We start from the raw sequence: 26,076 nt of genomic DNA, 5'->3' as shown, positions 1-26,076 counted from the left end.
ACAGGCTAGATAGCATTTTATAACTCTAAAGCACTCAATAAACATTAGCTATTGTCATCAAAGTTCAAATTAGGGTTAGTGTCAAAATTAGACAGGAAGTTTTAAAAAGACCCCCCTCAAAAAAAAAAAAACAAAACAAAACATTGAATGCTTTCTCATTAAATGAGCTTAGGTGAGTTTCACTCCCCCCACACCCTAAACTGTAGCACTTGGCTATTAATAACGATACCTAGTATCTGTAGAGCACTTAGTTTACAGAGCACTTTCATGTCTGTTACAAGAACTTGTTAATTAATAACCACCAGTCGTTATGGCTGTTAATTTAGTGACAGTGTTGCAAATTGGCTAGTTCTTGCAAGATTTGAAAGGTATACACATTTCTCTTTCTTCTCCACAGTCATGTCAACCTGCTAATCAGCTCTCGTCAGCTTTGGCATTCTTACTTGCTGTGGTCCCTATTCCCAAATGTCCAAATCTGGCAACGATTAAATGATGATAATAATTATAGTATCACTGAGTGCTTCCAATGTGCTAGGCACTGTTCTAAGTGCTTTACATGCTTAATTTTCACATTATCTCAATACATTTTTTTCTTTTTTGAGACAGGGTCTCATTCTGTTGCCCAGGCTGGCCTGCAGTGTTGTCATGATAGCTCACTGCAACCTCAAATTCATGGGCTCAAGCGATCCTCCTGCCTAAGCCTCCCAAGTGGCTGGGACTACAGGCATGCACCACCACACCCAGCTAATTTTTCTATTTTTTGTAGAGATAGGGTCTGGCTATGTTGCCCAAGCTCGTCTTGAACTCCTGGCCTCAACTGATCCCTTCAAGAACTCCCACCTCCGCCTCCCAAAGTGCTAGGATTATAGGTGTGAGCCACCACCCCAGCCTCAACACATTTTTATACCCCCATTTTCCATATAAGGCAACTGATGTGTGGAAAGGCTAGGAGCTTCATCAGAGGACATTCACAGGAAAAAGAGCTGGAGGCAAAATTTGAGCGAAAGATAATCTGACCCTGTGTTCCCACTGTTAATCACTATGTTCTCCTAGATGATTCTAGCAAAGTGATTATAATATGGTGCTTGGTACAACACAGGTATTCAGCAAATTAAAGGCAGCAGGCAGCTATGATTAGCAGGACAGAGGTAGTTTCTAGCTCCCACGAGCGTCACCTCCAAGAGAGCAGCGACCTTGTCTGTACGACCGTTGCGCTCCCAGCACCTGACCTAACGCACATTTGAGGACTGGACAGATAAATGAATGAATGAAAGTCCCTCCCAAAAGGCTGAGCTGCCTGCGCATGGCTCTTTTTTGCATGTCTGTGTCACGCTACAGATACTGCCCCTTAGTAAGAACATCAGGCAAATTTGAGGACGCAGAAGGCGCCTGGAGACGTGCGATCTCCGCACGGCGCAGGGAAGGCTGAAGCAGCTCCCCAAGGAGGGAGGGATGAGTCCGAGATCGTGCTGCCGGCAGGTCCTGGCTCCAGCGAGGCTCTGCCCTCCACCCCGACTGCTCCCCGCGGCGACACGGGCGCCCGAACCAGCAGGAGACAAAGACTCCTGGGGCCGCCGCGCCGACAGAAATGCTAGCTCCCCTCGCCCACCTCCCGGAACAGAGCCCAGTGCCGCCGTGCACCGCCCCACCTGCGAGCTTCTGCGGCAGCACGGTCCGGGCCCCGGGCGGAGCAGACACGCGCCGCGCCCAGCCTCGTAGCCACCAGCGGAGGGTCGCTCGGGCGCGGGAGGCTGAGGGCCCCGCCGGCCTGTCACCTTCAGGGCCGCACCCCCGCCCGCCCGCCGCGGGTCCCTCAACGCGAGCCACACCAGCCACCGCCGCCTGCCCGGGTCTCCCCGCGCGTCGGCCTCCCCGCGGCGCCTGCTTCGCGCCCCGCGCCCCGGCGCCGCCCCCGAGTCCTCCCCGCCCGTACCTGCTGGGAGAGGGGGATGAGCGGCGCCGCCATCTTCCCACGGACTCGGGCTCGGAGCGCCTGGGGAACGGGGGCGGGGCTGCGGCCGCGCGTGCGCACTGGCACGAGGGCAGTGCGCGCGCAGTCGGTCCCGGGAGTGGGCGTGGCCAGAGGCAGGGTCACGCACGCGCAGCCGGGGCAGGAGGGGCTGGGGCGAGGCCGCGCGCTCGTAGCCCGGAGGGGGCGGAGCCCGGGAGGCGCGCGTGCCATTGGGACCCACGGGAGGTGTTCGCCGCGCTAACCTGCCCCCTGCCTGCTGCGTTGGTCCGACTCTCGCACCTTTGCCGGCTGTCCGAGGCTGTCATGCCATGTCAAGCCTTCAGCCCTTGCCCACGCCGGGCTGTCTGCTAGAGACGCTGTTCCCTCCCGGTGCGCCTGCAAACGCGCATGGGGACGCGGTCGCCCACCCCGCAGAAGGTCGGGACCCTCACCCTGTGCACACGGCTCCCTGTTCCTAGGATAGCTCTGTTACGTGTGTCTTTCTCTGTTCTAATCTGGGTCTGCCCCTTAGGGCTTCGGCTTCAGCTAGGCTGGGGCCAGGACTTAGCCGCTCTGTGCTGCAATAGCACCCACAAGGCCTGGGATTATTTGCCAGCTGCTCTTTCTGTGTGACCTTTGCAAGTCACTGAACTAACCTCTCTGGGCCCCCAGCCCCCTCTTCTGTAAAGAAGGCATGGAAATATGTGTATGCTATTGTTATCTGTGCATCACTTTGCGACACAAAGAGAAACAGGCACCTGATGCGTGCAGGAGGACGTTACTGGAGGGAAAGCCCTACCCCAGAGGAGCATTTATTTATTTATTTATTATGGGCATCCACCACTCCAATGTCCACAGACAGGGTGAGGAAGGAAGTCCAATCGGGTGCTGACCACAGTGGCACAAGGTTTCTTCAGGGAAGGTTACCCTCCCACCCCCTTTACCAGGCCTCACATGATGGTGGCACAGTGAGTCTGCCCTGGCACCAGTTCCCAGCAAGCAAGCTAGAAAGCCTGGGATCTCAGGGGTGGGGACACAGCCTCTGGTCCATCTCCTCCTTCCTGGTGTCTCACAAGCTGCTGCCCCAGCACCTTCAGTGATTCCGTGTGCCTCATGCTGTTCAGAGACGAGCACTGCTTTATGAATCATTGAGCAACCATTTACCGGCCAACCGAGTGTTGAGCACTCTACCTTTGGCCAGGCCCTGGCCTCGACACAGGTGCACTAACAGAGGACCAGGCAGACACACTCTGTACCCGCAGTTGACAGTCTAGGGCAGGAGTCTCTCCCTGGAGCTCCGTTAGAACCATGCAGAGGACTTGTTAAACACAGACTGAGGTTCTGATTCTGATTTGTAGATCTGGGTGGAACCTGAGATGTTAAGATGGAGCAGGGATCCCTCTTAGGGGCCTGCTGGGCACCCTGAGCATGGAAATAAAGGAAAACCTTGCAACTCTTGGCTTCAGTGTTTGGCTTTGCTGTGCCAGGTGAGGGACCCCAGTTCGGTTCAATAACAATGTTTGCATTTCTAACAAATCAATCCCCAGGTGACGCTGATGCTGCTGGTCCCAGGACCCCATTTTGAGAATCACTAGCCTACAGGAAGGAAACAGACATTAATCAAATATTCACACAAGGAAACAGATCACTATAAACAATGAAAGGTGCTACAGGGTAGACCTATAACACCTGAAGGCTGAGTGCGCGTGAAGTGATGGTGAGGATGTTATAGAAACTGCACAGGGGGGTTTCAGGCTAGGTGCGGTTTCTCGGTGAACAAAGATCCAATTATTGAGACAATGAGGACTGCCAAGGAAGACAGGAATTTTTAATATGAAAGTTGTCCTGTTGGGACAAGCTGCCTCAAATCCCTCTCTCTGGGTAAACTCACAGCTAATGGACGTGGTGAGCATTGTAGGGGGGGGAAGTCACACCCCAAATAATGGTGTGACAAAGTCATAGCATGTAACCAAAATGTTTGTACCCCCATAATATCCTGAAATAAATAAAAAAAATAAAGAAGGCTGAGCCTCTCGAATAGACTTTCACCAGAAGGTGATCTTCGACTTAGATACGTTGATGCCAGCCAGAAGAGGAGGACATCTGAGGCAGTCAGCTTGCCCAAGACACAGGACCAGGCTTGTGTCTAAGTGAATGCTTGATATTAAGGATTGTTAATATATGGAGAAATTTTTCCTTTACAAGTTTCCAATAAATTTCTTTCTTTTCAGCCCTAGTTCTTATGTTTTGGTGCTACTATCACGTGGTGGCCACTCACTATGTATAGCTATTTAAGACATACTAAATTGGGCCTGAAAAAACCTCCATACTCACATACTTGAGTCCTTACATAACAAATTGCAACCCAAATTGTTATGCAGAAAAACCGAAAACCTAACTTATTTTATGTTTCTGTAACAAATAGCTGAGTCTCAGCTAATCACAGTAGCTGTGCTTTAGCCAATCACAGGCAGCCAACTGTTCAAACCGTGTTGAAATAAGGCAAAGGCCGAGCTGTGACCAATCCAAATGTTTCTATGCTTCACTTCTGATTACTGCATGTCATTCTCCTTGTTAGGTACAAAAATGTTATCGGACCACGTGGCAGCCCCAGAGTCTTTCTGAACGTGTTCTGGTTCCGGTGGCTACCTGATTCATGAATTGTCCTTTGCGCAAACTTTTTTAAATTGAATATGTCTAAAATTGAAGTTAATGACAATGAAATAAAATTAAAAAGTTATTCCTCAGTCCTGCTAGCCACATTTCAAGGGCTCAATAGCAACACAAGGTGAGTGACTACTGTGCTGGCCGGCGCAGGTGGAAAGATCTCCATGTTCACAGAAAGTTCTCTCCGACAGCTCTGCTCCAGGCAGCAAACTGGTCTGACTCATCTTCGTACAGCAATTGTTACCAGCACTTTCTAGGCCTCTCTCTGCTTCTTCCCACGCTAGCTTCTCACTCTGTTCAGAGATGAATGAGGTAGGAAGTGTTTTCCACCCTTGCATTAGGAGGCAGTGAGTGAACCTCTGGTTTCCCAGTGATAACTTCCAGTAATTGGTGAAAGCCGATGCAGCCATCAACTGAAAAAGCCCAAGTTCAAAGGTCTGTCGACTTTGACCAAAGTGAGAACAAAATTTGCCAGAACTTCACTTCCTATGCAGATTTTTCAAGCTGATCACCCCTCAGTAATCTGCATATAAATTCCAATTTATTGGACTTATTCATAACATTGCTGGATTCCAAATTTCTGATGTTGTAAATTTGATTTATTTCCAACATGAGTTTCAGTGTGAAAATGGGTCTCTTGAAAAAGAAAACTACCACATGTAAGGTTTTTTTTTTTTTTTTTTTTTGAGACAGAGTCTCACTCTGTCACCCTGGGTAGAGTGCAGTGGTGTCATCACAGCTCACTGTAACCTCGAACTCCTGGGCTCAAGCAATCCTCCTGCCTCAGCCTCTCTAATAGCTGGGACTACAGACCTGCACCACCATGCCTGGCTAATTTTTTTCTCCTTTTGGTAGATGCTAATTTTTGTTTTCTTCTATTTTTGGTAGAGACAGGGTCTTGCTTCTGCTCAGGCTGGTCTTGAACTCCTGACTTCAAGCAATCCTCCTGCCTAGGCCTCCCAGAGTGCTAGGATTACAGGCGTGAGCCACCGCGACGGGCCCACATATAACTTTTAAAAAAGCAAGTTATTTTTTTAAAAAATTAAACTGAGAAATAATCATTATTATCACTTAAGAAAATGAATTTCACCCTGCTTTCTTTCAGAGAACTGATGGCCACAGAAGAAGTGGGTCATATAATGACAAAGTGTCAGCTCCTTACATGTCGCATGTTTGCATAGAGACCTGGATTCTCTAAGAAACCAATGTATGAGCAGAGCACATAAAAAATTTTGATGCCAAAGGTGTGGCATAAAGATTTCATATCAGAAAAGTTTCATATCTGTTATTTGTGATTTACAACCAGAAAAAGACATCAACTCTTTTTAAAATTCAGTTTTACCAATTTTTATCTTATAAAAACATTTGGGGGGGGTGTTAAGATAAGAGTGTTGTGTTTTGTGGCCAGATCCTTGCTGGTCTCTGGCTTCCAGCGCTCAGAGTGGTCAGGAGGAAACTTCTCAGCACACAGCAGGGCGGTGGGGAAAGCATGACCAAACCCACCAAGAAGGGTGGGGACATTTTTCAAAGAAAATTGGACAAATTACCATGTAGACATTTAAACTTTTAAATATAGGATAAAGTAGAAACAAGGTTTTACCATTCATCTTTATCTCCAGTGGCAGTGACTAAAGTTCGTCCCCCCTGTGAAACCGATTGAAAAAATTTTCATGCCCATTAAATTTTCCTGCCAGCAGTTCCTCCTCATCTTCCTCCCGGGCTTTTTTCACTTCTTCCTTGGCCTGTATGGCATCCATCTCCCTTTCTGGACCCTGGAGAAAGAAACAAAAAAACAAAGGCCCCGAAATACATTTCCGTTGTGTTAAGCCACCCAGTTTGTGGTAATGTATTACTGCAGCCACAGGAAACACATACACTCTCCTTCTTTCTATTTCCAGAGCACCTAGACCCCCGTCTGTCAACCAGCGATCAGTGACTGGCACCATGAACAGAGGCCTCAGTGTCTAAGTCCAGGCATGTATGATTAACAGGACAGTCAAGGTCAGGGGTACAGACACATTAAGACGACTCCCACAGTTATCTTGGACAAAGCATTTTAGTAAGGCTTTAGGGCAGAAGTTAAATTCTAGAAAAACTGGCTCTTTCGTATCAGGAAAGGACAGGTAAAACAAAAAAGAAAAAGAAAAAATGTCTCCTAAGAAAATCACTTTATGATAACTGTCTTTAAACAATGGAGGAGAAATTTCCATCTGGAATGCCTTAAAATGCTGAGTGCTAACCATCAGTGTGGCAACTAGTCCCAGTGTGACTTCCACGACCTGGAAGGTGACAAAAAAGGCTGTGGGAAGAAGAGGGAATATGAAGGAATTTCAGTTAAAATCAGGAAGATGTTTATGTAGTGCTAGAGTTTGGATGTTTGTCCTTCAAATCTCATGTTGAAATTGGATCCCCTATGTTGGAGGCAGGGCATAATGGGGGTGGATCCCTCATGAATGGCTTGGCGCCTTCCTCGTGGTAATGAGTGAGTGCCCGCTCTCTCAGTTCCAGAGAGAGAGAGAGAGAGAGTGTGCTGATTGTTAAGAAGAGCCTGGTGCCTCTCACTCTCTCTCTTGCTTCCTCTCTCACCATGTGATCTCTGCACACACCGGCTCCCCCTCACCTTCCACCATGAGTGGAAGCAGTCCAGGGCCCTTGGCAAATGCAGAGGCCCAATCTTGAACTTTCCCAGACATCAGAATCCTAACCCAAATAAACCTTTTTTCTTTACAAATTACCCAGCCTTGGGTATTCCTTTATAGCAACACTAAGTGGACTAAGACATGCAAGCTCATTAGCATGCAATGAATTAATCCAAAATTTATGGCTAAAATATATCAGGGATCCTCAAAGAGCTTGCCTCTAAATTGCGGCACTCAGAGGAAACCTGCTGTTCTCTCAATTCATGCAAAGTGTGCCACAGCTTCGCTATCCATATTTGTTGGCATGAGAAACAAAATATTTATGTGTATTAGAAGTATACATTTGAGGTTTCAATACTTTGGCTGCAAAGAGTTCTAAATGAATTTACACTAATGTAAGAAATTTTATGTTCTTTATGTGAAGTCAGAGGTAAATTTTTAAGTTGGTTTCTCCAGCATAGGGGTCTCAAAATATACATTCAAAAAAAAAAAGGGAGCCGGGCATGGTGGCTCATGCCTATAATCCTAGCACTCTGGGAGGCCAAGGCGGGTGGATTGTTTGAGCTCAGGAGTTCGAGACCTTGTCTCTACTAAAAATAGAAAGAAATTATATGGACAGCTAAAAATATATATAGAAAAATTAGCCAGGCATGGCGGCGTATGCCTGTAGTTCCAGCTATTTGGGAGGCTGAAGCAGGAGGATCACTTGAGCCCAGGAGTTTGAGGTTGCTGTGAGCTAGGCTGACGCCATTGCACTCTAGCCTGGGGAACAGAGTGAGACTCTGTCTCAAAAAAAAAAAAAAAAAGGAATGTTCCACCCTTGAGGGAATGAAAAGGCAAGGCATAGAAGAGAAGAGATATTTGTAATACATTTACCTGAAAAAGGACTTGCCAGAATATATAAAGAACTCCTACAAGTGAAGAAGAGGTTGGATGACCTGATATGAAAGTGGACAGGGTGTACTAATCATGCGTTTCTGATGCTTTGACATATGCCACCTGGCTGGCTCTAGAGGGACAGCCTCTCCCAGGGGTAGGCAATTCCTAGAGATAGTCAAAGACTCACCTTCTACATGCAAACAAACCAATCCAGAGCCCAGAGCCTAACCATGTCCTTTATTGGGCACTCACACTCCAGGTCACTATCCCTCTGCCCTAATCATCCCAGGCCCAGCCACCAGACAACTAGGGACAGCCCCTATGTCCCATAGGCTGCTGAAATGATTCAAACTAGCCAATCCTAAGCCTGCTTACCCTGCCTCGCCCGTTCCTTCCCACAGAAACCACAATACGGCCCTTGTCCACATTTTTCCCTAGTTCCCTTGGCCTCCTGACTGATCCCAGTGCTTAACCATGTGGCCTTGCATGGCACTTTGCCCCCTCCTCTCAGGAACTGTGAGTAACAAACTACCTTTTCTCCTGATCTGTTGGCCTTGCCCTACCTGCATAATAACGAAACCTGAATTTTGGAACACAGGCATTTCACAAAAGATGGTCTCCAAATGGCCACAAAAAGCCATGAAGCAGTGCCTACCTTCACCTTCATTTGTCATCATAGAAATGGAAATTAAACCAGCGTGAGACACCACCAGATACCTATAGAAACTGACAAACGCCGGTGCTGAGGATTTGAAACTAGAGGGACCACAAAATGTTACTCTGGTAACAATGTGGCAGTTTCTTGTATAGTGAGACACACAGCATACAACCCAGGGAAGTAAAAGCATCTGTCTACATAAAAACCTGTGTGAACATTTACAGAGGCTTTTTTTATGTTGTCAAAAACTGGAAACCATACAAATGTCCATCAGCTAGTAAGCGGATAAACTACTCATGGTGAGGAAAAAAACAAACTATTGACCCCCTAACAGCAAGGATGTATCTCAGACATATTATGCACATTGAAAAAAGCAGGCTCAAAAAGACCACGCATGGAGCTGGGTGTGGTGTGGCCTGCATCTGTAGTCCCAGCTACTCGGGAGGCTGAAGCAGGAGGATCCTGAGCCCAGAAGTTGGAGGCTGCAGTGAGCTAGGATGATGCCACTGCACTCCAGCCTGGGTGACAGAGTGAGACCCTTTCACTTAAACAAACAAAAAAAAATACCACACACGTATGAGTTCATTTATATGACATTCTGGAAAAGGCAAGACTATAAGGACAGATATCAGAACAGCGGTTGCCTGTGGTGGGGGAGGGCTTGCCCACAAAGGGACCCAAGGACGCTTTTTGGGGTGATAGAACTGTTCCATATTTTGATTTTTGGATGGCGATTTCACAACTATATGCATTTCTCAAAATTCATAGAATTGTTCACCTAATTTTATAGTGTGTAAATTATATCTCAATTAATCTGACTTAATGATGACATAACAATACCAGGTACTTATTGCTAAAGATGCGGCACAATTGAAACTCTCACCCACTGCAGGAGGGTAAGATACACGACCACATTGAAAACTGGCTACATCAGACCACATGACCCAGCAGTTCCACTCCTGGGCATGTTTCCTCTGAAAGACATATACAAGAATATTCATAACAGCTTTTTCTTTTTTCTTTTTTTTTCCTTTTTAACTAGAATATTGGGGGCTTTTTTCAGAAGGCCCTAAACTGGCAGCAACCCAAAGCTGTATCAACAGAAGATGGATATAAGTATTCTGGAATATTCATACAGTAAGAACCAGCTATCGCTACACATACTATGATCAATGAATCTCACAACACTGTCTCAAAGAGTAAAGTACTGGATGGCTCCATTTATATGAATTTCAAACATAGGTTAAGTTAATTCATGGTGAGGAAACAGTGTTTGCTTTGTGGGGTGGAGTATGGAGGCTTCTGCAGTGTGGTAACATCTTGCATTTTGAGCTGGGCATGGGGTTCGTTGTGAAAATGCATCAAGCCCTTTCCCCATACATTAGACTTCAGGACAACAGTTACAAAAATCAATGAACGACAAAAGATTGTTACTTGTGTGTACCATACCTTCGTTTCACCCCAGGTGGCCTTGCCAAAGTGCTCAGCGTACCCCTCATCGTCCGTGATCAAGAAGTTATCAAAGATAGTTCCAGATCTCACCTGCAGATGGAAATAAGGCCTTTGTTATTGATGCGAGGCATGTAACAACTTTCCACAAAGAAACAGTTGTGTTTTGCTTGATATGGTAACACTGATTAGCTCGCAAGGGTAGACGGTGCTTAAACCCATTTCCAGAACGTCTGTTCCCTCTAGGGCACTGGTTCTCAAACTTGGCTGCACAATGCAATCACCAAGAGCATTTTAAAAACTCCCAATGCCTCCTCTTCTCCTGGGGATGTTGATTTAACCTGGGAATGAAGACTCAGAAAAGCTCCTCAGTGGCCAGGTGGCCAGGTGCGGTGGCTCACACCTGTAATCCCAGAGCTTTGGGAGGCTGAGGCGGGAGAAAAACTCCCACTTGAGGCCGGGAATTCAAGGTTATGGTGAGCTATGATGACACACCCCTGCACTCCAGGCTGGGTGACAGAGCACAGCCCTGTCTCCAAAAAAAAAAAAGAAAACACAAAGCAAGCTCCCCAGTAACTTGGACATTCAGTGATGATATTTGAGGAGCACTGTTCTAGAAGGTTCCTGTGGGTGATGGGCATGAAGCGTCAGCATTGCCTGGGAGGTTGGTGGGAATGCGGAATCTCAGGCCCTACCCTGGAACTGCTGCGTCAGAATCTGCCCTCTTATCCTAAAGCAGATGGGGGCTATGTGTCAGCTCTAAGCAGGGAAGTGACATGTCCCGATACAGTGTAGAAGGTGAATAACAAGAGGACAGAAAGGTTGGAACAACAGCTCTATCCCTAAGGTCCAGGTATGGCTGTGTCTGGCACGCAGAAGATGCTCAACGAACAGCAGTGATGTGAATTAAGGCATTCAGACTGAAGTTTGGAGAGATTAAGCTAAAAAGCAAATTTAAAACCGAGTGACCTGCCAGAGCTCCAGTCCGATGGCACCAATGTTCTCAAACTCTGAGAGGTCGTATTGTGTCAAATAGTTGGTGCTTTTCATTTTCTGGTGGAGCCAAATGTCTTTATCAATACCCTCCGGTTTTAGGCCATTCTGCAACAAATAAACCATATAGGGTGGTCTCAGCTGGGTGTGGTGGTTCATACCTGTAATCCCAGCACTTGGGAGGCTGGGGCGGGAGGATTGCTTGAGGCCAGGAGTTGGAGACCAGCCTGGGCAACATAGTGAGACCCCCCCCCACATTAAAAAAACTTTTTTAAAAAAATCTGCTGGGTGCAGTGCCTCATGCCTATAGTCCCAGCACTTTGGGAGGCTGAGGCAGGAGGATGACTTGAGCCTGGGAGTTCAAGGCTGCAGTGAGCTATGACGGCTCCACTGCACTCCAGCCTAGGTGAGAGAAAGAGACTCTGTCTCTAACATAAAAAAACAAACATATAGGGGTGGTCTCAATGACAAGGGGAGGGGCATCCAAGGGCGTCCCAGGGCATCATGGGAAGATGACACCCACCTGGTACGGGGGCTTCTGGAGCATCGCGGCCTGCCAGTCCCCGTCCAGCTCGGCATTCCAGTCGCTTGGCTTGCTGGCACTGGCGTCCAGAAAATGCTTCTCCCAGTCCTTCAGAGACACGTGAGGAAAAGATCAAATCAGCCAGATGTTCACATCTGGGAAAGGAAATTCTTAGATGCCAGGAAGCAGGGGCAGGCTGGTGACCCCTGTTGCAACGTCCCCCTCTCCTCTTCAACGTGTGAGTCAAAAGGCCAAGCACTTGGGGTTCCCAACCCCACAGAGGGATTCAGGGCCACACACCACCCGGTTCTTCTCCCTGACACTCCATGTGATTTCAGTGTTTTTCTGTATGCTGAATACCTGAAATAACGGCAAAAGTGAAATGACGGGGCAAACACAGATGGTGGGAAAAGGAGCCGCATGTGTACTGCTGCCCAGTTTAACTTAAGTCTCTCTTCTGTGTCATGGTCATACACAGACTGTTCCGGAGAGAGGACAGACAGCTAGGACGTGTTCTGAGATGGACCAGGCACTGCTGGGTAGCAGGAGAAACACACACACACACGCACACATGTACACACACACGTGTACACACACACACACACACACACACACACACGCTGCAATGCACTGAATGTTTGTGTCTCCCCAACAGCCATATGTTGAAATCTCCATCCCCAGTGTGGTGGTGTTAGGAGGTGGGGCCTTCGGGAGCTGATTAGGTTGTGAAGGGTAAAGCCCTTGAATGCAACAAATGCTTTTATGAAAGGGACCCCAGAGAGCTCTCTCGCCCTCTTGTGAGAGTACAGCTAGAAGTCGGCCATCTGCAAGCATGCAGAGGCCCCTCCCCAGAACCCAACCTTGCTGGCCCCTGATCTTGTGTCCAGCCTCCAGCACTATGAGAAAAAAAATTCTGTTGTTTATAAGCCACTTGGTCTATGGTACTCTGTTATAGCAGCCCGGACTAAGACCCATATACATACATATACATATATATACACACATACACCTATGCGTGCGCACACACATGCACACACGGCTCAGGTGCTGAATAAATGAATGGATGAAAAAAGTTGCTACGGATTAACTAATATTCAGATAAACACTTATATAAGAGCACACCAATCTTGTACATTGGTGTTTTCTCTTTTAGAACAACTGAGAAAGATTTAAAGTTTAGCACCTAGACCAAGACTTTTCCATGATACCCTAGGACATCTCAACAACTGACCCATGGAATTTAGTTACTTCCCCTTCTGCTTTTATTCCCTACCCCAACCAACAGAGGAGCCACTCTTGTGTTGGGATCCAGGAAACAGTTACAGTCTGGTCCAAGTGGCTGGCTTCTTCTAACTGAGGGTCATCAAATCATAATGCTATAATTAACTACTTGGCTTAGGAGCTCACGTAGAATTCCACCTGAGGACGAAACACAGCCAGCTTGGAAATGAGCCTGTGAAAAGGTGATTCAGCTCCTCCTGGGACCTGCCTCAGGCACACTCGGCTCCTCGGTGCACCCGAACTGCTCTCTGCTGGGCCCTGGGACAGTGTCCCTATAGCACAGAGGCAGTGAGGATTTCAGTCCCAAGATCTGTGTTTCCTACTGACCCGCCTGGTTGCTCCAGAGTAAGTTTCTTTGCCATTCTGTGCCTTGGTTTCTCCATGGGGAGCACATCCTGTGGCCTCACAGGGCTGCTGGAAGGAACACGAGTGTGCCTAGTATCTGACACAAGGGGGACTCTGGATATAACAGTGGTTTGTAGTCGCTTGAGTGGTAGCTCCCAAAAAGATTTGCACATGTCCTAATCCCTAGAACCCATGACTGTTACCGTATCCAGAAAAAGGGTCTTTGCAAAGGTAATCAAGTGGAGGATCTTGGCCGGGCGTGGTAGCTCACGCCTGTAATCCCAGCACTCTGGGAGGCTGAGGCGGGTGGATGGCTCAAGGTCAGGAGTTCGAGACCAGCCTGAGCAAGAGTGAGACCCCGTCTCTACTAAAAATAGAAAGAAATTATCTGGCCAACTAAACTATATATAGAAAAAATTAGCCAGGCATGGTGGCACATACCTGTAGTCCCAGCTACTCGGGAGGCTGAGGCGGTAGGATCGCTTAAGCCCAGGAGTTTGAGGTTGCTGTGAGCTAGGCTGACGCCATGGCACTCACTCTAGCATGGGCAACAAAGCGAGACTCTGTCTCAAAAAAAAAAAAAAAAAAAGTGGAGGATCTTGAGATGAGAGCACCCTGGGTTATCCAGGTAGGTCCTATATCCAATGACAAGTGTCTTTGTAAGAGACGGAAGAGGAAAAGACACAAGAAGGGAAGGCCGTGCGAAGACAAAGGCAGAGACTGGAGTGATGTGTCTACCAGGCAAGGAGCATCTGGACCCCCAGAAGCTGGAGGAAGCAAGGAAGGATCCTCCCCTAGAGCCACCAGAGGTTGCTGATGCACTATCTTTTTTCCCTAAGAGATGGGGTCTTGCTATATTGCCCAGGCTGGTCTTGAACTCCTAGCCTCAAGCAATCCTCCTGCCTCAGCCTCCTGAATAAGCATTATCCTGAGGTTAAAAAAACAAATCAAATCCTCATTTTCATCTTAAATATTATAAAACTCTTTTACAATATCTTGAAATGTGTAGATACGTGGCTGTTCTCAGCCGCATGTGCTCTGGGAAGGGCATTTGGTTGTTACAATGTTGTCATCGTGATTCCCAGCCACGCAGCAACTGAGTACTTATAAGCTCTATTCATACATTTTCTAGAATTGTTCAGGAAAAGTCCACACCTGGGCTTTGTCATCTTTAGCCTGATCCCAATCCTTGGACTCTGCTGACTTTTCCTTCTTAAGCGACGTTAAGTTCCAGTCATACTCTATGCTGCCAGATTCAATGGACTGACCATCAATTTTCACGTCGTAAGTAAGATCCGGTCTTAAAATCAGAGTGTAGAGGTGTGTAAAGGCATCAACCTGCACGTTAGGGGGGAATAGGAGTAACAATGAAACCCCTGATGTGTCAACGCAGGTCTAAATATGCAACTTACAACAGTCATCAATGGAGCCTCGTATAAACAGCAAGAAGAGAAAATCTAGAAATACGGATTGATTTGACTATAAAAGGGTATCCTACAGAACAATCACCCTTTTGTAGTATACTTTCTCACTTTCCTAACAGCCTTTGAAGTGACTGGTCCCCTTTGTGCAAAGACAATGGCCCCACCTATCAACCCACAGGCAATTATGACAGGGTGGTAGGTATCAACCAAAGGGCCACCACCATGTGCTGTTTGATTTAAGAAAAGTTCGATGAAAAGTAACTTCCTGTTCTATATTCTGAAATACAAAGATACCAAATGAAGTCCAATCTCAAATACATGTTTCTCTATATAAGGAAGAAGAACTTCCTAATGCTCTGAGGTGTGCAACCATTTAAGCTCCTTGGGGCAGGCCTGGTGCCTCTCTTTGTCACGGTTAAAGCCAGGGAAGCATTCAACAAATATCTAACAAAGAAGGGAAGGAAGGTGGGTGGGAGGGGGCGTGGGAAGGCGGGGGTGGGAAGGTGGGGAATCCCTGGGACATGCCTGCCTGTCAGCAGCGGAGAGGACCCCTGCAGCACACTCCAGCAGTGGTTCTCAAAGCATGGCCTGGCCGAACAGCGTCACCTAGGTACCCACGGATGCCCATTCCCAGATCCCTCCCGACTTGCTGAATCGGAACCCGGGTGGGCCCAGCAGTTGAAATCACAGCCCTCGGAGATCCGGATGGTGCTGAGGGTTGAAAACCACTGCTTCACTGTCTCAAGAGCTCTGTGTCACGTCAGCCGCAGGCTTCCCTCCCTACTAAGCACCAGCGCTAAAGGCCTCTTCGGTTCCCACGTGCACTGGCCCGGGGACAGGCTGCTGCTGTTCACTCTGTGGCTGATGGCTCCACCCAGTCTGCTCTGTGTCCCCCTCTAGGCTTCTGTAGCCCACCGTGACAGCCGAGAACCCACTTTTCCTAACACTCTTCTCCTGTCCTCTGCCGGCCTTCCCCTCGACCCGCCCTTCCCAATTTACATTTTGGGCTCCATCACCCCAATTGCTGGCCTGCTCCAGGATTTGGCCATCAGCCTCCTGAGTGGTAAGGATGACTCCCACACTATGCTAATGGCTCCAAAACTGGTATCCTCATCCCCAACCATGTGCCTGAGCTTCAGATGCAAGTTTTTGACAGCTTCCTGGGACCGGACACCTTTACCTGGATACCTGCTAGGATTTCATACCAACTGGTCCAAATACAAATCCTAATCTGTCTGAGCCCCCTCCTCGGCCTTTGTTTCCCCTCCCAGTTAATAAGAACACCACTGGGAGCCATGGCCTACATCTGCAGTACTCATATCCCCAACATCACAGAGTCTTCCCCTGTGTTCTGCATCCCCCAGGCCTTGGCCTCACAATCTCATCTGTCCCCCTGCCCATGGATCAACTGCTGCCCCTCCACCCGTGAACACGCAAGTATTTTTCTAACATGCAAAGCATATCCCCTCCTCTTGAGAGCTGACCACTGCCTACAGATGGGGGTCTGGACCTTTCCTCTACAGCATCGCAGAGCGAATCAGAGCCCCACGAGGGTCACCGTGTTCTTCCCTGAGAAGACCATCATGCCCACCTGCTGCCATGGTTCAAGGCTGCTTTGACAGCAGTGTGGGGGTGTCGCCTGCCTGTGTGCACTGTTCAGGGCCATGTGGACTTGCTGACTGAGGTGGCCACATCCTGGCCTCCCTACAGAATGAGCTCCCTGGCACGTTCCAGGCTGGACCTCGCAGCGCCTGTGGCATCCTCTTCTTGCTCTCCCCACACCCCGGATGTGCAACTGAACGAGTTCTAGGGACTCGATCATAAAGACCTGCCCTTTGGTCCACACGCAGGAAATGGGGAAGACTTGGATGGCGAGTTCCCTCTCGCCTCCACAGGAGGGTGTCAGACTGCAGTGTGCAGAGGGGACTCGCTGATCCTTTGCAAGCACCTCGCCAGTGGGTGGCACCCAGAGAGGCACCGCTAGTCTCCAGGGTTTCATGAAGAGGCCAAGCGCTCCGTGGCAAGGGTCGGGATTGAATAAAGAACAGCTATGGACGTTGCCCCTCCACGTGGTTCATGAACTTGAACCGCCCTTGAGTTTCCTATGCACTTGCATGGAGCTCCGCTAGTGTAGGAGCTCTAGGTGCTAGGAATGCCTCAGGGGACGGGTCCCCTGCTTCCTGGTGCTTACATTCAAATTGGAGGGTGGGGGATGCTGGGGAGTGTGGTTCCCCTGGACCTAATACAAGTTGTCTCTTTGGAGAAGCCTGGGGCTGGGCCACTGGCAGTCACTCGTGGCCATGTGAGTGTCCATCCAGCTCTATGTCCCCACCAGAGCACAACAACTGAGTTATAAAGGGGGCCCTAAGATGTATATCCACACAGTGTTATTTTCATAGGATTCCCTGGGTAAAAAGGCAAAACAGTATGAATATTTCATTATAGAAATATTCCCTTTTAGAATGTTTTGGTGTATTTTGAAGATCATCTAATTTCTCCAGAATGTTTTTTTCATACTAAGTATTTCATTCTTTAATAATAATGGATATGGCTGAAATGTTACTATCCTACTGTAACCCTCACGGCACAAATTATAATATTATGTCGTGGCTCACAGTTAAAAGTGAGCGTGCCCTCCTGATCGGGTAAAACTGTTAGAAAACAAATCAACGTGGACGAGTATCTCTAATGGGCCTGCTAAATGTTTTAAGATCAAAACTATTTTCTCTAAACTTAGTCATCATCAGACAAGAGTTAACACAATCATTCACTTGCATACAAGAGCACTTACCTTACACCTGATTGGTTTCTTGTTTGCGTGATACTGATTCTTGAAATGTAAGATAATATGAACTTTCTTGATATCAAATCCGCAAATATCAGGTCCTACACACAAAAAAAAATTAGCCGTTCTCAATTTCCTTCCATAATGCGGTACCATAGACTACCCAACCCCGACCATTCTTAAATACACGAGACATGGGAAGCATGTATGTCCAGGAATAATCACATTAAGGTACTTGGATGAGGGCCAACCCAGTGGCTCACGCCTGTAGTCCCAGCTACTCAGGAGGCTGAGGCTGAGGCAGGAGGATCCCTTGAGTCCACTAGTTTGAGGCTGCAGTGAGCTATGGATGACACCACTGAATGCCTAGATGACAGAGTGAGACTCCGACTCAAAAAAAAAAAAAAAAAAAGAGGATGTTAGTCTTGACTTCACAAAGCCATTAGCCAATGAAATAGGCGAACATACGTAAATCATTTAGTAATGTCAAGACTCACTACTTATCACTATGAGGAAGATGCTGATGATGACAGTGATACCCCCCAAAAGAGCACATATTTATGTTCTCAGTAATGAACCCAAATTGTAAGCAAAAGAGAGATTGTGATCAGTATGTAGGTTCTGACCAACTGTACAATCTAGAGGGTTCCATTCAAAAGTTGAGAACTTATAAATTGGCACTTACAGAGTTAAGTTTGGTCAATGAGGAAATAGAATTTCCTAGGACACTCTGTTCCAGGAGAGGGGGCCAGATAAGAGACTGTGGCTTTCTGAGTATGTAAAAGGGGGTTTACAGGTGGTCTCTGGAAAAGTCATCAAACCTGAGGATGTCTGGGATTCACCCTGCTTTGGCTTTACTGACCTTAAACCTTAAGAATGTGCCAGAGAATCTGGTGTATTTCTGGCGCAGATGGAATTCCATTATGTACATTCACTGACCCAGGCCTCCACCCCGGGCAGCCTGAGAGGCAAACTCAGGGTAAACACAAGCAGATGACTGCTATGATTTCTTCCAGGTGACATGTAAGTGACATGAACTTGCAGTGATGACCCTCCAGAATAAAAAATAGAGATCCAAGCTCCTGTCATTATTTTAAGAATATTATCAATTTGCCAGAAGTAGCTGCATTGAACTTGGAAGTGGCATTCTGTGGGATTAGCAGTGAACACCAAGTCTATGCCCCTGCTGAGTTCTTGAAGGACATGTTTCTGTAACTTCCTTTGTCATCACTTAAGAGCATTCTAGTTCAATTCTTAAAACAAAAGCTATGCCATGTGAACTATTAGTATCAAAGTCTACTTAGGATGGAGACATGCAATTTATTTTCTTTCAAAATTGGACAGAATTTCCCTCTCTGTTCCTAAGCACCTACACACTTTTATTTTTAGGCTTCAGAACACACTCAGAACTGACCAAGAAACCTGGACATCATCCATTAACAGCAATAATAAAATATTTATGCACACAGTCGATTTTCATAAGGAAATGTGGTAGACAGATGCGCTTTGAAGTCAGGTTGATCTAACTCTGAGTGAGTAGTTTAATCTCCCTGAGCCTCAGTTTCCTTATTTGCAAAATTTATGCATAACCTATGCATATGTGTTTATGCAAATTTAAGGGCTCAGACAAGGGCCCAGTAAAATACATTTCCCTTCTCTTCCTTCTTAACAACCCACGAATCAGCAAGCTCCCCTCCACCAAAGGCTGGAGCTAACTCATTACAGGGAAGTGTTAAACAGTGACAGAGTGGGTTTGAGTAAAATGGAACTAATTTTGAGTTAAAAACAAAAATAATACAGAAAATTTATTTTAATCATTTTTTCACTGCGAAGTATGCTGTTTCAACTCAGATGTAGCAGACATATCTGCTATACATAGTTAAAAGTAGTATTTTGGTGACTATTTCTGGTTATCTTGTTCACCAAATGTTAACAAATATTTGTGAAATCATCTCTAATACAACAGGTTTTTTTCCCCCTATATCTCTGTCATCTGTTTTGTTTTGTTTTTTTAAGAGACAGAGTCTTGCTCTGTTGCCCAGGCTAGAGTACAGTGGTCATCACAGCTCACTGCAGCCTTGAACTCCCGGACTCAAGCAATCCTCCTGCCTCAGCCTCCCAAATAGCTGGGACTATAGGTGTGTGCCACCACACCCAGATAATTTGTCTTATTTTTCCTAGGGACAGGCTCTTATTATGTTGCTTAAGCTGGTTTCAACTGATCCTCCCACCTTGGCCTCCCAAATTCCTGGGATTATAGACATGAGCCACCACGCTTGGCCCGTCATCCTGTTTTAAGAGAGCACCAACGATAACAAAAACCAAGATACTTTAATTTATTTTTTAATCAAAATAGATACCTTTTCCATTCCAGATTTTAAATTCAAGAGTAAATATTCATGGCAGAGCAGAAAGAACTCTGGGCAGGGAGAGAGGGACTGCCAAGTCAGTGGGGACTCTGCATCCACCTCACGCTGTGGCCTTAAAGAAGTCACCTTGATCTCTAAAATGACTGAGTGAGATTAAATCCACACTTGATCTTAGCCAAAAGACCAAGACGTGATTGAGCAGGATTATATCTACATCAAATAAAGTGGTCTAATAAAATAGAAAGAACAGATATAGTATTCTTTCTACTCTCAAAACTCTGATTCTAAGTCACACTATGACCTGCCGTATATATGAAAATATAAGAACAGCATGACCAGGTGTTGGAAGCCTGAAGCTGATGAAGAGAAATTCAGAGATAAGCACGAAAAACCAGACGAGGGAGAAAAAGTCTACAAGCCATCCATGTCAGGAGACGAGGAAGAAGAATTTTTTAAAAAAATGACTCCCAAATTTGGATTCTGATAATTTTTTTGTGCCTTTTTTTTTTTTTTTTCCAGAGATGGGTCTCACTATGTTGCCCAGACTGGAGTGCAGTGACACAATATTAGCTCACCGCAGCCTCCAACTCCTGGGCTCAAGTGATCCTCCTGCTTCAGCCTCCCGAGTAGCTGGGACTACGGGCACACACCACTGTGACAACCTTGAATGAATATTTTTGAAGTACATTCATTCTTAAAGCCTTCTGAAGCCACATACTGCAGTTATGTCTATTTCCTGTGACTCAAAGTACTCCCTTCCCAGTTGCAGCACAAATGTTATTCAAGTGCCCCGGTGACAGGAGGCATTTAATATATTCCAGAGATCCGCAAGTTTTTTCTATAAAGGCCAGATAGTAAATATTTTCGGCTTTGCAAGTCTGACAGCCTCTGTCTTGATTTAACTGTGCCACTGTAGCTGGCAAGCGCCACAGACAATATGCAAATGAGCAGAGTAACACTGCATTCCAATAAGACTTCATTTGCGGATGCTGAAATTTAAATTTCATATAATTTTCATGTGTCACAGAATATTATCCTTGTGAAATATCTGAGATTTCAGATTTTCAAATTTGAGATGCTCAACCAGTTAAGAATAATGCAAATATTCCAAAATTCAAAAAAATCCAAAGTCCAAAACTTCTGGTCCCAAGAATTTTGGATAAGGGATTTTTAACGTGTACAAGGGCTACATTAATGTTGAATAAATAACTTTTTCAGAAGTGCAACAGAATGGTACAGTTGCCTTTTTATAATATTAATTAGGTGCAACAGTGCTAAAAACCTTGGATCAGATATACTCAATACTACTACCTTAGCTATATTAGCAGCAAAGTCTTAGTCTAAAGATCCTACAAGGTGGGTCGGTCTTGATTTTTGTTTTTGTTTTTTTGAGACAGAGTCTCACTCTGTCACCCAGGCTGAAGTGGCGTAAGCCTAGCTCACTGCAGCCTCCAACTCCTGGGCTCAAGTGATCCTCCTGCCTCAGCCTCCCCAGTAGCTGGGACTACAGGTGTGCACCACCACGCCCGGCTAATTTTTCTATTTTTAGTAGAGACAGGGTCTCATTCTTGCTCAGGCTGGTCTTGAACTCCTGACCTCGAACGATCCTCCTGCCTTGGCCTCTCAGAGTGCTGGGATTACAGGAATGAGCCACGCCGCACCCAGCTGGTTTTTAAAGTCAGCAGAAATGGTTGTGTTGTACTATATAGACTCACCAAACATAATATAGTAGTGTGATTTTCCGTTCAGATTCTTCTGATCCACATCTGCAGGAAAGACCTTAATGTAGCCCCCTCCACAGTCCATCTTCTGCTCGTGTTTCACTGTGTATTGAATGACCAGGGTTTTGCCTTTATTGCTGAATGGTTTGAAGCGTGCAGAGATGGCGTAGAATCGGCCATTCTGAGTGGTTTGCAGACCTTTGAACAAAAACCACTCATGAAGGATTAGGAATGACATTGTGCTCCCTAATGCAGGGCAGTTAAACTGATGTCCTTCCCTCACTCCCAACAGTAAACATCCTAACAATTTTCATCGATCCAGTGCCTACAGTATATTTATACAATAATACACAACAGGTACACTGCTAACAGGCTCTCTGCTTCCACAGATCTTCTATGTCATGCACCTGGATGTTTCTGTGCTTAATATGCCACTGTTATGTTTTAAGTTACAAAAACACTTCAACTTGAAATGACAAATAGGCAATCTAATTACTGATAAAAGGTTAATTTTGCCTTCATTCATCTTCCAAAGGGTGGGAATATACAATGAAGCTTATGTAGCAACTGAATAAAAAATGGAACTCTCTGTCCCTTCCCCTCCCCTCCCCTCCCCTCCTCTTCTCTCCCCTCCTCTTCCCTTCCCATAAAAGGGAAGCATTCCTTTTCAGACAAGGTCTTGCTCTGTTGCCTGGGCTTGAGTGCGGTGGTGTCATCATAGCTCACGGCAACCTCAAACTCCTGGGCTCAAGTGATCCTCCTGCCTTAGCCTCCCAAAGTGCTGGGGTTACATGAGTGAGCCACCATGTCCGGCCTCTATTGCTTTTTTAAATTCTCATCCTAAAACTTCTACTTAAGAGACACAACAGAGAACATGCCTGAAAAGGTGCTGATATGTAAGACGGTGCTTCATTGCACTGGGTGAGCTGCCTTGTACGTGTCACCTATGTGGTGGCTCTTTTTATGAACACACCAATCTTTCTGTCACACATATTGTCTCATATTTGTTTATGTGACCACTTTAAGACACCCCTTTCCTAGTAGCCACGAGGCTCAGTCCCAGATCTTTTCCTTATACTGGAGTGTGTCAGACAAACCTAAAGACAGAGCCATTCTTGTAACTTATCTGATGCCACCATAAACGAGCTTGGCATTTTGTATCCATGGGTCCATTCTTTTTGTTTGTTTGTTTTTTGTTTTTGAGACAAGGTCTTGCTTTGTCTCTCAGGCTAGAGTACAGTGACATCATCACAGCTCACTATAGCCTCAAACTCCTGGGCTGGGCTCAGCAATCCTCCTGCCTCAGCCTCCCGAGTAGCTAGGACTACAGGTGAACACCACCTGTAGAGATGGGATTTCACTATGTTGTCCAGGCTGGTCTCAAGCGATATTCCTGCCTCAGCCTCCCAAAGTACTGAGATTACAGGTGTGAGCCACTGCACCTGGCCAGATCCATTCCTACTATAACCTACCAGATGCCATCATAAATGAACTTGGCATTTTGTATTCATGTGTCCAGATCAGAACTCATGACTGACTCTCCACCACCATACCTCTCTCCCCCCTCCATTCTTCACTCACCCTTCCCTTTGTCAGGGGATCCATAGCCCCTTCCCCTCCTCTCCCCTGCCCTCCAGCATCCAGGCAATTCCTAAGGCCGTATGATTCCCTACCTTCCTCTGTGTCTTGCCACCTTCCTCCGACACTACCATTCTCTCTCACCACCTCTCACCTGATTACATTCAACTCATCTTTCCATCTATGGCTTCTATGTCATGGTCCCAGGAGACCACAAGGAAAGGGGCCATGTTAACTGGTCTCCCCAGGGCCTTACCCACGTCTACTCTCTGTAAACATGTAGTGAAGGAATGAATGAAATGCACAAAATCTCAGGATTCCAAACTGAAGAAAGGAAAACTATTGTGGGGAGGGGAACCCTTGACTCTAAGTGGCAAGTCCTATTTTTGGACAAGTTTCATGGAATTATTTGTTTATCTTTCACTTCATTTTTGTCATATACCTTGAATTTTGTCATATAGCTTGAATTTTTACCAATCATTTGTGCCAACATGTGTCTTATGAAATAATGCAAGGGATCCAGGCCGGACGTGGTGGCTCACGCCTGTAATCTTAGCACTCTGGGAAGCTGAGGCGGGAGGATCGCTCGAGGTCAGGAGGTCAGCCTGAGCAAGAGTGAGACCCCCATCTCTACTAAAAAACAGAAAGAAATGATTTAGACAGCTAAAAATATATATAGAAAAAATTAGCTGGGCATGGTGGCGCATGGCTGTAGTCCCAGCTACTCGGGAGACTGAGGCAGGAAGATCGCTTGAGCCCAGGAGTTTGAGGTTGCTGTGGGCTAGGCTGATGCCACGGCACTCACTCTAGCCCAGGCACCAGAGCAAGACTCTGTCTCAAAAAAAACAAAAAAACAAACAAAAAAAAAGAAATAAAAAAAAGGATCCAAAGCCAGAGGCTATTGGACATTGGAGCAACAACGCTAAGATGGAGGTTAAGTGGAAAGTGGTGACAAGTGAAACTTTTTCTATAAGGCCAGATAGAAAATACAGTTGACCCTTGAACAACACGGGTTTCAACTGCACAGATCCACTTATACATGGATTTTTTTCCAATAAAAGTTACCCTGAGTCTGTCTGCCTCTCCTACCTCCCCTCTACCTCTTCTACCTCTGCCACCCTTGAGGCAGCAAAACCAATCCCTCTTCTTCCTCCTCCTTAGCCTACCCAATATGAAGATGATGAGGATGAAGACCTTTATGAGGATCCACTTCTACTTAATGCATACTAAACATATTCTCTGTTCCTTACGATTTGGTTAATAACAATTTTTTAGCTTACCTTATTACAAGAATATAGTATATAATACATGTAGCATACAAAATATATGTTAATCAACTATTTTGTTATCAGTAAGGCTTCCAGTCAACAGTAGTCTATGAGTAGTTAAGTTTTCAGGAAGTCAAAAGTTAAAGGAGGATTTTCAGCTGCACAGGGGTCAGTGCCCCTAACCCTTGAGTTGTTCAAGGGCCAACTGTATTTTAGACTTTATGGGCCATATGGTCTCTGTCCCAACTACCCTGTCATAGACAGTATGTAAATGTAGCTGGGTTCCAAAAAACTTCATTTATGGACACTAAACTTTCACATACTTCATTGAATTTTACATAATTTTTACATCTCACAAAACACTGTTCCCCTTTTGATTTTTTCCCTCCAACAATTAAAAAATGTAAAAATCACTGGCAGCTCTCTGGCTATACAAACACAGATGGCAGACCAGCTGTTGTTCGCTGACCTTTGATAATCAGATATAAGCAGCAGCCAGAATAGAGATCATCCTTGGGGTCAAGAGGCTACTGATTGGGGTAGGGTGGGGACATTCAAGGGACTTCTCTTTGGGGAGGAAAACTGAAAATGTTACTTATCTTGACTTGCCTGTCCAGATGTAAAAATTCATCCCGATGTAACGTTTACCTCCACATTTTTTCTTTTTTCCGTGAAAATAAAAATGAGAAGTATCCTCTCACCTTTTCCCCTCAGATCCCTGAACTCATTTGATTAGGGCTTATGAGGCAGGGGTGACCTTGGGCAATAAAGAAAGAAGAAAGAAAACAAAAAACAAGGCAACCAAGATTCTCCTTTTTTGCCTTAGGATCCCCTGCCATGAAATGGGAGTAAGAGCGTTAGGGTGTGTGCCACGACTACCTTGCCAGGTTGCTAGGCAGGTTGAACATTTTATTTTCTCCTGATTCTACACTGACCTTTGTCTTTCTCTATATGACCATAAAATTTCCCCGACGAGAGTCTGAAATGCCCAAATTGGGAGTCATTGGTAGACTGCACCCATCGGTTTCTCCAGCGCTCTGTGGAGGGAAATAACACCGGTTAGAGCTGAAAACTGTTCATTTGAGTCCAGAGGGTGGGTGGGGGAGGTCCGTGGGGTCGGGCCTGGGGACAACGGCGACTCTGGCCATCTTTTAGCAGTAGGCGGTGGGATGGGGTAGCTTACACCCCCTCCACCACGGGCTGGCCCCTTCACCTCCGTCTAGAAATTCCTCCTGGAAGTAGACAGTAGCGAATGCCACCCGCAGCACGCAGACAGCCCAGAGCGCAACGCGAGCCCCAGCCATGGGGGCGTGCGCGGCGCTGTCTCTGGGAACCGCCCCTTTCTTGGCTCCTGGCTGTCTAGGCGGCTCGCCAGGCCCGCCCCGGAACTACAACTCCCGTCACGTGTTGCGATTATGACCTGAGGCCCCAGGGTCCCCGGAGCGCAGTGCTCGCCGGGCCGGCCCTGAACTACCCCTCCCATCATGCCTAGCGATTGTGACCTGAGGCGCCATTGGTTCCTCAGAGCGCGCTGTGTGCCGGGAAA

General features: G+C 46.5%; 2 protein-coding genes across 5 annotated transcripts in view; both read right to left on the bottom strand.

Moving 5' to 3' along the window:
• Nucleotides 1–1,991, bottom strand: part of EPS15L1 (epidermal growth factor receptor pathway substrate 15 like 1) — a 99,414-nt gene extending 97,423 nt beyond the window's left edge. For 2 of the 4 annotated variants that reach the window (XR_011234398.1, XM_069477231.1), the window contains exon 1: nt 1,934–1,991. Coding sequence is in view for 3 of the 4 variants with exons in the window: in XM_069477231.1 (XP_069333332.1) it covers nt 1,934–1,966 (33 nt within the window). In the remaining variant the exon portion in view is untranslated. The remainder of the gene's footprint in view (nt 1–1,933) is intronic. The other 2 variants (XM_069477232.1, XM_069477233.1) reach the window with 1 other exon arrangement.
• A 4,191-nt stretch (nt 1,992–6,182) lies between these two features.
• Nucleotides 6,183–25,854, bottom strand: CALR3 (calreticulin 3). The gene is made up of 9 exons (XM_069477228.1): nt 25,744–25,854; nt 25,466–25,567; nt 21,679–21,882; nt 17,601–17,695; nt 14,541–14,723; nt 11,760–11,867; nt 11,213–11,344; nt 10,244–10,336; nt 6,183–6,390 (listed from the first exon to the last, which is right to left on the bottom strand). The coding sequence occupies exons 1-9, from the start codon at nt 25,832–25,834 to the stop codon at nt 6,247–6,249; spliced, it is 1,152 nt and encodes a 383-aa protein (XP_069333329.1). The 5' UTR covers nt 25,835–25,854; the 3' UTR covers nt 6,183–6,246.
• Nucleotides 25,855–26,076: the final 222 nt, after the last annotated feature.

Source organism: Eulemur rufifrons, chromosome 2 (assembly GCF_041146395.1).
Source record: "Eulemur rufifrons isolate Redbay chromosome 2, OSU_ERuf_1, whole genome shotgun sequence".
NCBI classification, from domain to species: Eukaryota; Metazoa; Chordata; class Mammalia; order Primates; family Lemuridae; genus Eulemur; species Eulemur rufifrons.
The sequence above is the reverse complement of the archived record's forward strand: the minus strand, read 5'-3'. Positions and strand labels throughout refer to the sequence as shown.